Genomic DNA, 16,292 nt, shown 5'->3' on the forward strand with positions numbered 1-16,292 from the left:
TCGTGGAGGTGGGGTTGCTATTTATCTTGGCCATTCACCTTTGTTCTGCTGTACTCCTGATGGTGTAGGTGAGATGATACTAGGCTCCTTCATTTCTGTAACGCCTGTTGTCCAGTTTTTTACATCCAGACAGGCTGGAAACACTTTTGTGGGTTTAAAAAATGAATCCATAGCAGACCTGGCAGATTCTATCAAGAATACAAAAGGAATATAGAGATTGATTCTAAACTTCTAAACAACGTAATCTAAAAGATCAATACAGCATTTCTAAATGTGAATACAAACATCCAAAAGTGCAGAGGGTTTGTAGGAGGGCAGCTAAAAGATCCAAGTAGGGATAACAATGCTATATTAAAAACTTTTGCACGATGCATTTAATTTACTTCAAAAGTAGAAAAAATTTTACCTCGACTCTTAATACCATGCCGGGGAACAGCATTAGTAACGGAAGCTGCCATATGATGTAACTCTGCAGAAGACAGAACTTCTAGAAGATCGCTTTGCTGGTTGCTAATATTATCATCTAAAGGCTCTTCTCTGGCAGGTAATTCCTGCAGATCACCAGCTTCAATGTCAATCACATCTATGTAAGTGTGTCCAACCTGAGCCAAAACATGAAATTCAAAAGGGTTCTTTTTTACTCTATATTGTTACTCTGCAACAAAAAAGCAGTGGGGGGAATTTAATTTTTATCAATAACAAGGCAAGAAGGGCTTCCATGCACCTAACTTAGAGGAAGCTGAAGGAAGAATATGTCACAGTCTTATTTTATGTTATTTTGGGGCATAATACTTAATTTTTTGAGCTACAAAATTACATAAATTAGATTTTTAGCCTCAACTTATCTGTACAATGGAAACCCTGGTGGCGTAGTGGTTAAGTGCTACAGCTGCTAACCAAGAGGTCGGCAGTTCAAATGCACCAGGCACTCCTTGGAAACTCTATGGGGCAGTTCTACTCTGTTCTATAGGGTCACTATGAGTCAGAATCGACTCCACGGCAGTGGGTTTGGTTTTTTTGGTTGTGATCTATACAACTGAGTCATGTCTGGATGATCACAAAAAATGTTGGCACAAATGTATAATTAAAATAATTAGAACTTCTAAATTAAATACAAACCAAATTTGCTTCAGTTGAAGGTGACAAAGGTTTCTCTGATATTTCGGTAGGAAACCTGAGATTTAGATAGACATCTGGAGCCGACAGCTGAGTAACACTCACAAGTTCATGTTCTAAAGATTAAATAAAGAAAAATCAGAAATACATTCTCTATATACGGCTCTAAGTCATTAAGTTTATAAGGATAAGTCAGCAACAAACAACATAAAATGTATTTGCTGAAAATCTAAGCAGAAGTTTCATAGGTATAAATAAATTAAAACAAATTCTACTCTATTCTATTCTAAGGACAATTTACTCTAGAGTAATGCATAACTGAATGCAGACTGACTAAGACTACTGCTTTCCCTACATGAATAATTAACAAAACAATAAAGTATCTAAATTATGTCAAGAAAATGGTATAATTTCCTATTTCCATCTCAGATATATATTAACTCACGTTGTTTATAAGAATATCAATAGACAAATTTTTAAGAAATTAACTCAACTAAAAATTTTCCACTTTCAACACTTTTTACTAATAGATTTATTGAGATACATATAATTCTCACCCATTAAAAGGGTACAATTCAGTGGTTTTTGGTATATTCACAGAGCGATAGCTAAATTTTACCCCTTAAAATGTTTTAACATCTAAATCTTACAAAATTCATTTGCTTCTGATTCAAAAGTAAAATAAAATGTTACAGGAGGGGTCAGCAGACAGCTTAACCCTATGCCTCCTGTCCTAGGACTCTGATTATATTCCTCACATTTTATCTTTAATAAAGAATTACTTTTAAATTTCATATGCAAAATATAACTCATTGTCATATGAAGTACTGGAAACTTGGCAACAAAGCTTGAGTTTAAACCAATGTCAACCAAAAACATGAAAAAAGGAAAGTGAAAATACTTAAGTTATCATTCTTTTCCATTATATCAATTCATTGGTTTTACTATGTTTTTAATAAGGGGTGGTGGCTTCTGTTTTGGAATCATGCAGACGTGATGTTTAATAAGTCGTGCTGATCTCAGAAAAAAATAAAATCACACCTGATGTAGAAGTGATTTGATTTTTACCACATTCAGAAACAACTTCTTGAGAAGCAGCTTCCTTATCTTGTACTAAAATTAAAAGATTTAAGGTAAAAAAGAGAAAATAGAAAATGAAAAAGAATATCACAAATACAATAAAAATTTAAGCATATGAGTGCAGGTAATTAGATATTGTGCATAAAAGGAGGCAGAAATGTGTGACAGTTTAACAATTTAATTTTAAATAACTAATAGGATAACCTCAGTCTACTATTGCTTATATCCTGGGTCTGATTACCTGGATGAATAACAGAATTAAAAGACCGCCCAACAGCAAAGGCAAAGGACCTCCAAGGCTTTCTCAAAGACATACTCAGAGAAAGTGCACGTAACAATGTTTCTCCAATGTGCACTCATGAGTGACATCAAAAAAACAACTTATACATGCTTAACCTCCTTCAGAAAGAAATGTAAATGAAAAGAACAGTGAGATTCCATTTTTTAAACCTACCATATGACAAAAATAAAAAAAAGTTAGCTAAATCCTCATGATGAAAAGAAAAGGCTCTTATGCAGGAAAATACTCACTGAAGCATTAGTTACAGGAGGAAAAAAAAAAACTGTCACCTGCCTACTATGTTGAACAATAAGGAATTAGTTAAATATTTTATAGCACAACTAACAGAAGCAATATGCTTACAAAGTACTTTTCGATGACACGGGGAAATGTTTTTCATAAACAGAAGTCAAAATGTAAAGCATAGGATACAAAATATAGGTACCCTTGGTTATCCAAATCTAATCCACTCCTGAAAATCTGCTGGACAGTGAGTTTTCAGCCACCAGGAGACTTTATTGTATTCTTTTAAGTGGGAAAAAAAAAAAAAAAGTTGTCCCAATCCACCCATTTTCCCAAATATCATTAAACTACTCTTCCACACCTCAGTAACCACCACCAAGGATTACTACATAATATAAAGCATTTTAACATGACTTCTAAATTCACATTTATTTACCTCATTAGTTTGTATGCAATGTGCAACAATACTGAACACATCAGATATGAACTATCTTCAACACTGCAACAAACATGTACTACGATATAAATAAATCATGAAACATATTAAAGATATAATCTAACATGAAAGTGTCCCAACATACCTGAAAAAAAGTAAACACTGGGACCTATGAAGGGTTAAACTCTCAGAGACAACCTAGGGAAGATGGCAATAACAATCTGGATGGTGAGAATTCAGATACTGAGGGACGCCTGCATGACTTACCATATCTAACTATGTAAAACGCACAAAAAATTTTTAAAAATTTTAATGTGGTATAATTTTGATTATTTTTCATCTTTTTCCTATGTTCTCTGATCCCAATATACTACCATGAACATATTTTTTAAACATACCAATAAATACTATTTTAAAATACAGTATCATTAGAGAGGTTTTCGAAAGCACTTATAAGGTTCCACACATAGTTAAGAGAAACTGTTTACTAAATAGCACAAAAAGAATCACTAAGAGACAACGGGCAGACCACTATTCAAGATGCTACTCAATGTCCACAGGAAAAATCCCAAATAACAGATCCTCTAAAACTTATTTCATCTTCTCTTGGACACAGTTACATATACTAAGCCCAATCTAGTCCTCTTCCTAGCTCAACTCCACTAGCCACAGTCCCAACCCTCTCAGCCGTAGGCTGTCAATTTCAGTGCAGGAAAGTAATGGCATAAACCAAACCAAACCAAACCCACTGCCGTTTGAGTAGATTCCGACTCATAGCGACCCTACGGGACAGAGCAGAACTGCCTCGTAGAGTTTCCAAGGAGGGCCTGGCGGATTCAAACTGCTGACCTTTTGGTTAGCAGCTGTAGCACCCAACCACTACGCCACCAGGGTTTCCAATTAATGTCACGGAAGGCCCAAATTCAAAACATTATTTCCATTTGGCTTGAGGTGTATTCTATGGCATTTTTTAATTAAAAATCTCTACTCTATTTTACTTAATTTATCATTAAACATAATTTAAAATTTCTAAAGTATATACAGTCATACCCCCATGCTTCACTTTATTGCACTTTGCAGATACTCTGCTTTTCACGAATTGAAGGTTTGTGGTAACCTTGCATCGAGCAAGTCTATTGGTGCCATTTTTCCAATAGCATGTGCTCACTTCGTGTCTCTGTGTCACATTTTGGTAATTTTCACAATATTTCAAACTTTTTCATTATTATTATATGTTATGGTGATCTGTGATAAGTGATTTTTGATGTAACTATTGTAATTTTTGGGGGGTGCCAAGAACTACACCCACATAAGACAACAAATTTAATTGATAAATGTTGTGTGTGTTCTGACTGCTCCCCTGACCGACTGTTCCCCTGTCTCTCTTCCTCTCCTCAAGCCTCCCTATTCCCTGACACACAACAATATTGAAATCAGGCCAATTAATAACCCCCTAATGGCCTCTAAAGTATTCAAGTAAAAGGAAGAGTCGCACATCTCTCAGTTTAAATCAAAAGCTACAAATGATTAAGTTTAGCGAGGAAGGCATGCCAGAAGCTGAGACAGGCCAAAAGCTAGGCCTCTTGCACCAGTTAGCCAAATTGTAAAGGAAAAGTTCTTGAAGGAAATTAAAACTGCTACTTCAGTGAACACCTTCAGCAACTACCACCCTAATCAGTCAGCAGCCATCAGCATGGAGGCAAGACCCTCCACGAGCAAAGAGATTATGACTTGCTGAAGGCCCAGATGATTAGCATTTTTTAACAATAAAGTATTTTTTTAATTAAAGTATATGCATTTTTTAAGACATAATGCTATTATTGCACACTTAACAGACTAAAGTAGAGTGTATATATAACTTTTACATGGACTTGAATACTAAAAAAGTCATGTGACTTGCTTTATTGCAGTATTGGCTTTACTATGGTGGTCTGGGACCGAACTCACCATATCTCCAAGGTATGCCTATATCAGGACTGGGGACAAGAACCTGGGATGAGAAACTAATATATAATTTAAAATTCCCTTAAAGGAAATTTCATATATCTTAAATACTGCAAAATATTCTTTAAACAAAAGCAGGCTTTTTACCTGGGTCTGTATTTGTACTTGCATCCTGACTCTCTACAGCTTTCTTCCTTACGGAGGCCATGAAATGCAATCCAGCTGAAGTAGTAATGTCACGTTGCAGCATTTCTTAAATATAATAACAAAAAATTGGGAAATCACTGAGAAGCAAACATTATTTCAGGGGCCCACCTGAGTCAAGGGAAGTAGAAGTATGAGGTGTCAGGGCGTCATCAAAGGGACTTCGTGAAGGAGGTGGTATTTAAGGTGTTTCAAAGGTAGTTCAGTGCAATCAAAACTAAAATTGTGGAGGACTCTGTACGCCCAGTGTAGAAACCCAGACGTTCTTCTGGCTAATGACGATCCATTAAAAGTTGTTAAGCAGGGACATGACATGGTAAGATCGATGTTTTAGAAAAACCAGTCACTGTATGGACATAGATTTGAGTGGAATAAACTGAAGTACGACAATCTGTTGGATGGGGCTGCTGCAATTAAGGACTTAGCAATGGTGAGGAATGGAGGAAAAAGGAAAAATTTAAGGATTACAATGGAGGTAAAATAGGCAAGACCTGGTTATTAACCAGATGAAAAGGGAAAAGGTAGGGCACAATTCAGAATAACTTAGGCTTTTGGGTTAGTTTGGTGGCAACATATACACAGAGAACGCAGGAAGACAAACTAGTTTGAGAGGGAATAATGAGTTCACACTGAACGTGCTGTGCTTGGGCAATTTCTGCCCAAGTGGAAAACTTCATCAGGAAGTAGAATTGAAGTGGAAAGTCTGTTACAAAGCCTGGGATTAGATGTGGATTTTCCTTAGAGATCACCCAGGGAGAGTAGGTACAATAAAAGCAGTATAAAACAAGTTAGGTTTTTACTTAGAAAAATAGGGGTAAATATTAAGGTAACCACAAAGAGGTCTCACAATTCCATAATTCAAAATAGAAACCAAGAAGAACATAATGACTCAGTAAACATAAATTCAACTACTATGAAAATGAGGAACACACAATTTGCAAAGAAAAACTTCTCAGCACAAAAAAGTGGAAAAATGAAATTCTCAACAACACACACAAAAAGGCATCAAAATGACAGCACTAAACTCATACTTATCTATAATTGCGCTGATTGTAAACGGACTAAATGTACCAATAAAGACACAGAGAGTCTCAGACTGGATAAAGAAACACGATCTGTCTATATGCTGCCTACAAGAGACACACCTTAGACTTAGAGACACAAACTAAAACTCAGAGGATGGAAAAAATATATCAAGCAAGCAACAATCAAAAAAGAGCAGGAGTGGCAATACTAATTTCTGACAAAATAGACTTTAAAGTTAAATCCATCACAAAGGATAAAGGACACTACATAATGATTAAAGGGACAACTGACCAGGAAGATATAACCATATTAAATATTTATGCACCCAATGACAGGGCTGCAAGATACATAAAACAAACTTTAACAGAACTGAAAAGTGAGATAGACACATCCACAATTATAGTAGGAGACTTCAACACACCACTTTCGGAGAAGGACAGGACTTCCAGTAAGAAGCTCAATAGAGACACAGAAGATCTAATGGCTACAATCAACCAACTTGACCTTATATACGTATACAGAACACTCCACCCAAGAGCTGCAAAGTATACCTTTTTTTCTAGTGCGCACGGAACGTTCTCTAGAACAGATCACATATTAGGTCATAAAACAAACCTTTGCAGAACCCAAAATATCGAAATATTACAAAGCATCTTCTCAGACCACAAGGCCATAAAAGTGGAAATCAATAATAGAAAAATCAGGGAAAAGAAATCAAATACATGGAAACAGAACAATACCCTGCTCAAAAAAGACTGGGTTACAGAAGACATTAAGAAGGGAATAAAGAAATTCATAGACTGCAATGAGAATGAAAATACTTCCTATCAAAACCTCTGGGACACAGCAAAAGCAGTGCTCAGAGGTCAATTTATATTGATAAAGGTACACATACATAAAGGAGAAAGAGCCAAAATCAGAGAACTGTCCCTACAACTTGAACAAATAGAAAGCGAGCAACAAAAGAATCTATCAGGCACCAGAAGAAAACAAGTAATAAAAATTAGAGTTGAACTAAATGAACTCGAGAACAGAGAAACAATTGAAAGGATTAACAAAGCCAAAAGCTGGTTCTTTGAAAAACTTAACAAAATTGATAAACCTTTAGCCAGGCTGACTAAAGAAATACAGGAAAGTAAACAAATAGCCCGAAAAAGAAATGAGATGGGCCATATCACAACAGAACCCAACTGAAATTAAAAGAATCATATCATATTACTACAAAAAATTGTACTCTAACAAATTTGCAAACCTAGAAAAAAATGGACGAATTCCTAGAAAAACACTACCTACCTTTTTTTTTTTTTTTTACCTAAACTAACACAATCAGAAGTAGAACAACTAAATAGACCCATAACAAAAAAAGAGATTGAAAAGGTAATCAAAAAACTCCCAACAAAAAAAAGCCCTGGCCCAGACGGCTTCACTGCAGAGTTCTACCAAACTTTCAGAGAAGAGTTAACACCACTACTACTAAAGGTACTTCAAAGCATAGAAAATGATGGAATACTACCTAACTCGTTCTATGAAGCCACCATATCCCTAATACGAAAAACCAGATAAAGACACCACAAAAAAAGAAAATTACAGACCTATATCCCTCATGAACATAGATGCAAAAATTCTCAACAAAATTCTAGCCAATAGAATTCAACAACATATCAAAAAAATAATCCACCACGACCAAGTGGGATTTATACCAGATATGCAAGGTTGGTTCAATATTAGAAAAACCATTAATGTAATCCACCATATAAATAAAACAAAAGACAAAAAGCACATGATCTTATCAATTGATGCAGAAAAGGCATTTAACAAAGTCCAAAAGCCATTCATGATAAAAACTTCCAGCAAAATAGGAACTGAAGGAAAATAAAGGGCATCTATACAAAGCCAACACCCAACATCATTCTAAATGGAAAGACCCTGAAAGCATTTCCCTTGAGAACTGGAACCAGACAAGGATGCCCTTTATCATTGCTCTTATTCAACATTGTGCTAGAGGTCCTAGCCAGATCAATTAGGCTAGACAAAGAAATAAAGGGCATCCGGATTGGCAAGGAAGAAGTAAAATTATCTCTATTTGCGGATGACATGATCTTATACACAGAAAACCCTATGGAATCCTCCAGTAAACTACTCAAACTAATAGAAGAGTTTGGCAGAGTCTCAGGTTACAAGATAAACATACAAAAATCACTTGGATTCCTCTATATCAACAAAAAGAACATCGAAGAGGAAATCACCAAATCAATACCATTCACAGTAGCCCCCCAAAAGATAAAATACTTAGGAATAAATCTTACCAAAGATGTAAAAGATCTATACAAAGAAAACTACAAAGTACTAGTGCAAGAAACTAAAAGGGACCTACATAAGTGGAAAAACATACCTTGCTCATGGATAGAAGACTTAACATAGTAAAAATGTCCATTCTACCAAAAGCCATCTATACATACAATGCACTTCCGATCCAAATTCCAATCCCATTTTTGAAAGTGATGGAGAAACAAATCACCAACTTCATATGGAAGGGAAAGAAGCCCCGGATGAGTAAAGCATTACTGAAAAGGCAGAAGAAAGTGGGAGGCCTCACTCTACCTGATTTTAGAACCTATTATACAGCCACAGTAGCCAAAACAGCCTGGTATGGGTACAACAACAGGCACATAGACCAATGGAACAGAATTGAGAACCCAGATATAAATCCATCCACATAGAAGCAGCTGATATTTGAAAAAGGTCCAGTGTCAGTTAATTGGGGAAAAGACAGTCTTTTTAACAAATGGTGCTGGCATAACTGGATATCCATTTGCAAAAAAATGAAACAGGACCCATACCTCACACCATGCCCAAAAACTAACTCCAAGTGGATCAAAGACCTAAACATAAAGACTAAAATGATAAAGATCATGGAAGAAAAAATAGGGACAACGTTAGGAGCCCTAATACAAGGCATAAACAGAATACAAAACATTACCAAAAACGATGAAGAGAAACCAGATAACTAGGAGCTCCTAAAAATCAAACACCTATGCTCATCTAAAGACTTCACCAAAAGAGTAAAAAGACCACTTACAGACTGGGAAAAAAATTTCAGCTATGACATCTCCGACCAGCGCCTGATCTCTAAAATCTATATGATTCTGTTAAAACTCAACCACAAAAAGACAAACAACCCAATCAAAAAGTGGGCAAAGGATATGAACACACACTTCACTAAAGAAGATATTCAGGCGGCTAACAGATACATGAGAAAATGCTCTCGATCATTAGCCATTAGAGAAATGCAAATTAAAACTACGATGAGATTCCATCTCACTCCAACAAGGCTGGCATTAATCCAAAAAACACAAAATAATAAATGTTGGAGAGGCTGCGGAGAGACTGTAACTCTTATACACTGCTGGTGGGAATATGAAATGGTACAACCACTCTGGAAATCTATCTGGCGTTTCCTTAAAAAGTTAGAACTACCATGCAACCCAGATATCCCACTCCTCGGAATATATCCCAGAGAAATAAGAGCCTTTACACAAACAGATATATGCACACCCATGTTTACTGCAGCACTGTTTATAATAGCAAAAAGATGGAAGCAACCAAGGTGTCCATCAACGGATGAATGGATAAATAAATTATGGTATATTCACACAATGGAATGCTACGTATCGATAAAGATCAGTGATGAATCTGTGAAACATCTCATAACATGGAGGAACCTGGAAGGCATTATGCTGAGTGAAATTAGTCAGATGCAAAAGGACAAATATTGTATAAGACAACTATTATAAGATCTTGAGAAATAGTATAAACTGAGAAGAACACATTCTTTTGTGGTTACGAGATGGGGGAGGGAGGGAGTGTGGGAGAGGGTTATTTACTGATTAGATAGTAGATAAGAACTACTTTTGTTGAAGGGAAGAACAACAGTCAACACAGGGAAGGTCAGTTCAACTGGACTGGACCAAAAGCAAAGAAGTTTCCTGAATAAACTGCTTCGAAGGTCAGCGGAGCAAGGGCGGGGGTTTGGGGACTATGGCTTCAGGGGACATCTAAGTCAATTGGCAAAATAAATTCTATTAAGAAAACATTCTGCATCCCACTTAGAAGTGTGGTGTCTGGGGTCTTAAACGCTAACAAGCGGCCATCTAAGATGCATCAATTGGTCTCAACCCACCTGGATCAAAGGAGAATGAAGAACACCAAGGTCACACGATAACTATGAGCCCAAGAGACAGAAAGGGCCACATGAACCAGAGACTTACATCATCCTGAGACCAGAAGAACTAGATGGTGCCTGGCCACAACTGATGACTGCCCTGACAGGGAGCACAACAGAGAAGCCCTGAGGGAGCAGGAGAACAGTGGATGCAGACCCCAAATTCTCATAAAAGACCAGACTTAATGGTCTGACTGAGACTAGAAGAATGCCAGCGGTCATGGTCCAAAAACCTTCTCTTGGCCCAGGACAGGAACCATTCCAGAAGACAACTCATCAGACATGGATTGGACTGGACAGTGGGTTGGAGAGAGATGCTGATGAGGAGTGAGCTACTTGTATCAGGTAGACACTTGAGACTGTGTTGGCATCTCCTGTCTAGAGGGGAGACGGGAGGGTAGAGGGGGTTAGAAACTGGCAAAACGGTTACGAAAGGAGAGACTGGAAGGAGGGAGCAGGCTGACTCATTAGGGGGAGAGTAAATGGAAGTATGTAGTAAGGTGTATATAAGTTTATATGTGAGAGACTGACTTGATTTGTAACCTTTCATTTAAAGCACAATAAAAATTATTTAAAAAAAAGAGTATAAAATATAGCACATTCTTTGGGAAACTATATAATCGTTTAAAATGACATTGTAGAAGAATTATCCGATGCTATGAAAAGATACCTACCTTAATACTGGTATGTAAAAATAAGTAAGTTATAAATGGGTACAAGAGCTGTTATTTTATAAATATCCCTATACAGATATATATGTATTTGCAGATATATGTATGTAAGAATATTCATAAAATCAAGCTCTCTGGAATATTTACACTGGTTTTTCTCTAGACATAATAATTATGGGAGATTTTAATTTTTCTTTCTTTTCTCTATTTGTATTTTCTAAATCCTCCTCAACAACCATGTATTACCTCTACAAAGAGAAAATTCTTATTAAAAGTGAGAAGAAAGTGGTTGTAAAACAAATGAGTGGTAAAGAGGAATGCCGGATGGATTAGGAAGCTGAGAGGCTGAAGCCAAGCAGTCATGTAGGAGATGACTGCTTGGTTTAGGCATGCAGAGACCTGATGCTGGGCAGGGACACTCAGAAATGAAGGGACCAGGTTGAGGACAATGTGTGTGAAGGAGGGAATGGAGCCGAGGGATAAGTCAGGGCTGACTTTCAAGGTAAAAGTGGCAAATCTGGAGAACGGCCATATCACTAACAGGAAAATTCCAATTTAAAATTTGGATACGCTGAATTTAAAGTGAAAGTCGAACAGAAATATGAAAGAAGAGAAAGACAGTATGTGTACTTTTAACATTATCAAAAAAATCTGAGAGCTGAGGTCATGGGGGCAAATGGCTCCACAAGTTCAAGAGTTTAAGTGAGTATGAGTGTGTGTGTGTATGTGTCAGAAAGACAATTATTTAGGGGAAAGCTTAGGAAATGAGTACATTCAGGGAATATAAAATAAATTGATCATTTCAAGAAAGGAAATAATTTCTTAGCTGTAAACAAGCTCACCTTTCTGAACTGATTCCTGTATTTTTAATGAGCATGCATTTTCTACGAAAGATTTAACCCTAGGCTTGTTCTTCTAGACCTTTAGACCTTATATATCAGTAGTGATTCTAATTGACTAAAATGCTCTATATGCTGTAGATGCCAGCAAACCTTTTCTGCAACGGGACAGACATTAAATATTTTAGGGCTTTGTGGGCCATATGGTCTGTCTTAACTACACAACTCTGCTGCAGTGTGAAAGCACCACAGGCAATGCAGAAACAAATGGGCATGGCTGTGTTTCAATAAAACGTGATTTATAAAACAGGCATGGGCTGGATCTGGCCTGGAGGCCATAGTTTGCCAACCATTGCTCTATTTGGATAACACATCAAAACACATATACACATAATCTTGTCAAAGATAACATGAAAATAATTCAGTCTCATTTTTATATCATACACAGTTCTAGAAAGCTGATTTTAACTTGAACCTAAATGTTACATTAATCATGCATGTACGTACCAAAAGGAATATCAAAGTCATCCAAAGGCTGGGAGCCACAGTGTTCTTGCTGCTCCTAAAGGAATCCCCAAATGATTAATCCATAATTAACTCAAAGACATTTATTATTTTGGAAAAGAAATATTCAACAAAAAATATTTAATAGGCATGAAGTTTTTTACTTCTCAAGCAAAAGTTGTTACTATAATTCAAAAAAAAAATTAAACTTCTATTATTTATTCTATCAAAGTAACTTGACAAAAGAGTTCACTAATTGAACAAGTCAAACAATAGAGCATTACCAATTTAATGCAAAGTTACTAGGTTACTGTGTATAATTTTCCCCTTGCAGAGTAGTTTTGATACTCAAATAGTAATCCCATCTTATCAAAATCTTTCATTGACTCAACAAACATCTCTGCCAAGTGCCTACAGAAATGCTCTTAGGAATTACTAAAAAAAGTATGCTTTTGAAAATCCATGTTAAAAAAAACATAAATCTATTGTTATAAAAATAGCTAAATAAACTGTCAGCAAATTTAGAAAGAATATTTGAAAAGACTTTAATTAAAATATAGATTATAGTGAAAAACAAAATTCGCTTTGGGAATTCCTAGAGGTACTTCAAAGGGACAGGTAAAACTACAATAAAAGCCCAAATAGCAAACCATATGCATAAAATGGGGGCGTAGACAGAAAAAACAAAGAGATTTCAAATACAAAAAAGTCACAAAGGCAGATGCTCTGAACCGAAGTTGTTAAATTTGTCATCAAGCTGCCTCTCGCATTTGCAATTAAACGTCCACTGTTCCATGGAGGGATGTAGAAGGGACTGATATATTTAATGATATAAAAGATTCTTCGGACCGCAATCAGAAGCTTCCAGCAATCAGAAGACAACATCACCCCAAAGACATCCTGACTCGGGGAACGGGCTGTAATTTTACTGTACCTTGGGTTTGATAACCACCTCTGAATCATTATCATTAATGATGGAATCCTCTGGTTGGAAAGTCACACTTGGTTTTTTCCTCAGTTTCTCTGAACCTTTTTCTTGCAGCTCTTTCTCAGCTCGTCTTCTTTGCCTGTTAAAAACAATTGTATAAAACAAACTTTTACTATTACAAACATGTTTTTCATTTGTACCATGCTAAAGGGAGACAGTTATCAAAATAAAGTTAATATATTATTATAAACAGAATTTAATTAGAAAACTATTCCTTTAGAATACAAGCAAACATAATTTAAACAAAAAAAGAATCAAGAAAACATGAAATTTATTTCTAGCTCCCTACTCCTGAACTGACTATTCTGTGTTAGTCACAGGAATCACCCATCAGGTCCACATCTTCTGGGTGACTTTTAAACTCCTTATTCTGCAGATTTAAAGCTGGCCCCAGAAACCCTACTGGATACCTTCATTTTCCTAGGGAAAAATTAAACACACTTAGTCACCTCAACCAAATCCCATCAAGATGGAAAGAGGTCCCAAAAACTTAAGGGGAAGACTTACTTTGAGGAGGGAATACCTGGAATATATGAAAAAAGGAACCATTTCTGGAAAGACAGCACTGATAGTAGAATTTACAGTCTGATAAATGAAATTTTTTAAGTATTTTCAAGACTCAATAATAACCTATCAGTCAATACATGCACTGAACATTATGAACAAAACACTATAATAAGCATTCTACATCAGAAGTCAAAGACTTGCTGTTTTTCTCCTTTATCTTTTTTTTTCAAATAGCTTTATTTTTTGTTGTTGAGAATATACACAGAACATACACCAATTCAACAACTCCACCTGTACAATTCAGTGACACTGACCGCATTCTTCGGGCTGTGCAAGCATTCTCGCCCTCCTTTTCCAAATTGTTCCTTTCTCATTAACATAACTCACTGCCCCCTAAATTTCCTGTCTAATTTTTTGAGTTGCTATTGTCAACTTGATCCCATATAGATAGATCTTAAAATAGCACAATGCTCAAGCAGACATTCTTTACTAGTTAAGTTAAACTGTTATTTGGTTTTAAGAAGACTTTAGGGGATATTTTTTGTTTAGAGTTTAAAGATTATCTCAGGGCAATAGTTTTGGGGATTCATCCAGCCTCAATGGCTCCAAGAAAGTCTGTATTCCATGGGAATTTGAAATTCTGTTCTGTGTTTTCTCCTTTTGATCAGGATTGGTCTATAGAATCTTTCATCAAAACATTCAGTAATGGTAGCCGGGTACCATCCAGTCCTTCTGGTCTCATGGCGAAGACAGCCTTGTTTTTTTACACATACATTTCTTATTGCCCTGAAACAATTTCCATCACCTAGCCTCAGACTTACTATGAGACTGGAAAATATGATAAAATGAATAATTATTTCAATGAACTGGATAATACATATAATGTTGCTTGAGATAACAAATATTTGTGCTGCAAAAGAAAGATTGTCATCCTGTATAGAAAAATGTAAAGGTATCTTTCAGTTTATAAATGGCAGGAAGTTATTCTTAATAGAATGGAAAAAATAATAGTATTTGCCTCATAGTATAGGAATTTTCTTCATTACAAGATATGGTCAAATGCATGACACTTAACAAGGAAACTGAATATGCAATTATGTATAAGCTGGAAGGGTGAACCAGATAACTTCCATCTTTATGATTATATGGCTGTAACTAATAAAGAACTGACTGGTGTATGATATTCTCAAATAAAATTTCACTCAAAACTTGCCTTTTTTTATTGTCCTTTTCTTGTCTTATTTCAGACGAGTCCATTTTGACATTTAGAAGCGGAATTTGTCCAGGATCCACTTTTCCAAATAAGTTATGTGTTAGTCTCTGTTGGCTTTGTTTAAATGCAATGAGGTTTTCAAGTGGGATAAGCTGTGGTTTTTTATACTACAAGAAATAAACAAAGCATAGTAATTAAAAACTACAAACCTGAATTATATAATATGTTAACAAAAAGTTAAGAAAAAAATTTCCTTAAACTAAAATGTGCAAGAGATAGAACAAATTGATTTAGACTGGTAATAGGAGCATCCAGATCTTAAAAAATAAGTGGTTTCAGCGTGCTGAGAGCTTTAGCTAAGTTACCCCACTTCAGAAATTAAGCCTGAAGTCCTACTATTAATTTCTTTCTCATCTTACAAAGCTTCCTTCTGAGATTACATTCAACACGGTGGCCTAATCAGATGCACCATGCCATCCTTCTACAGCAAAGACCCAAGAAGCAAACTGTAACAGATACAGATGACAATCCTGGAACCCTGAGCATCAAATGAAAGTATACAGAATTAGATCAAGCACTGACTGGAAAAAGAAACTGGATGACAGCAGTGAACAGGGAGAAATATGGAGCGGAGGTGGCCCAGCAGCTGATCTAGCACAGCAGGGACACTTTGAGACAAAGCCAGCAGCAACCCTGGGTGAGGAACATAGGAAGACAACATCATAGAACTCCCAATAGGAGACAGAGAAACTGTAAAAACATACCCAGAGTGAAGCAAGGTGATGAGGACATTAACTGGAGCTAAGGAGGGAAAGTAGAGGAAGGAGGATGAGAGCTTCAGGGGTCCTGGTGAACACAGAGCAGGGAGGAATCAGGTCCCAGAGACAGCGCAACTCACCAGTGGCAGTACCTGACTGGTAAGGCAGGTGGTGAACATGGGGCAATAGACAAGCACCCCCCTTTTTTTCTTTTTCTCTCCCCCATCCCTGGCTACCTGCCATACACCTCCCCTGCTAAAA

General features: G+C 36.3%; 1 protein-coding gene across 1 annotated transcript in view; it reads right to left on the reverse strand.

Moving 5' to 3' along the window:
- CPLANE1 (ciliogenesis and planar polarity effector complex subunit 1) overlaps positions 1–16,292 on the reverse strand; it is a 175,812-nt gene that overhangs the window by 69,307 nt on the left and 90,213 nt on the right. The window contains exons 36-43 of the mRNA XM_064271392.1: positions 15,274–15,440; positions 13,500–13,632; positions 12,569–12,623; positions 5,247–5,351; positions 2,158–2,229; positions 1,120–1,232; positions 407–602; positions 39–188 (exon numbers count right to left, since the gene is read on the reverse strand). Of these exons, the coding sequence (XP_064127462.1) occupies positions 39–188; positions 407–602; positions 1,120–1,232; positions 2,158–2,229; positions 5,247–5,351; positions 12,569–12,623; positions 13,500–13,632; positions 15,274–15,440 (991 nt within the window). The remainder of the gene's footprint in view (positions 1–38; positions 189–406; positions 603–1,119; positions 1,233–2,157; positions 2,230–5,246; positions 5,352–12,568; positions 12,624–13,499; positions 13,633–15,273; positions 15,441–16,292) is intronic.

Source organism: Loxodonta africana, chromosome 2 (genome assembly GCF_030014295.1).
Source record: "Loxodonta africana isolate mLoxAfr1 chromosome 2, mLoxAfr1.hap2, whole genome shotgun sequence".
Classification (NCBI taxonomy): Eukaryota; Metazoa; Chordata; class Mammalia; order Proboscidea; family Elephantidae; genus Loxodonta; species Loxodonta africana.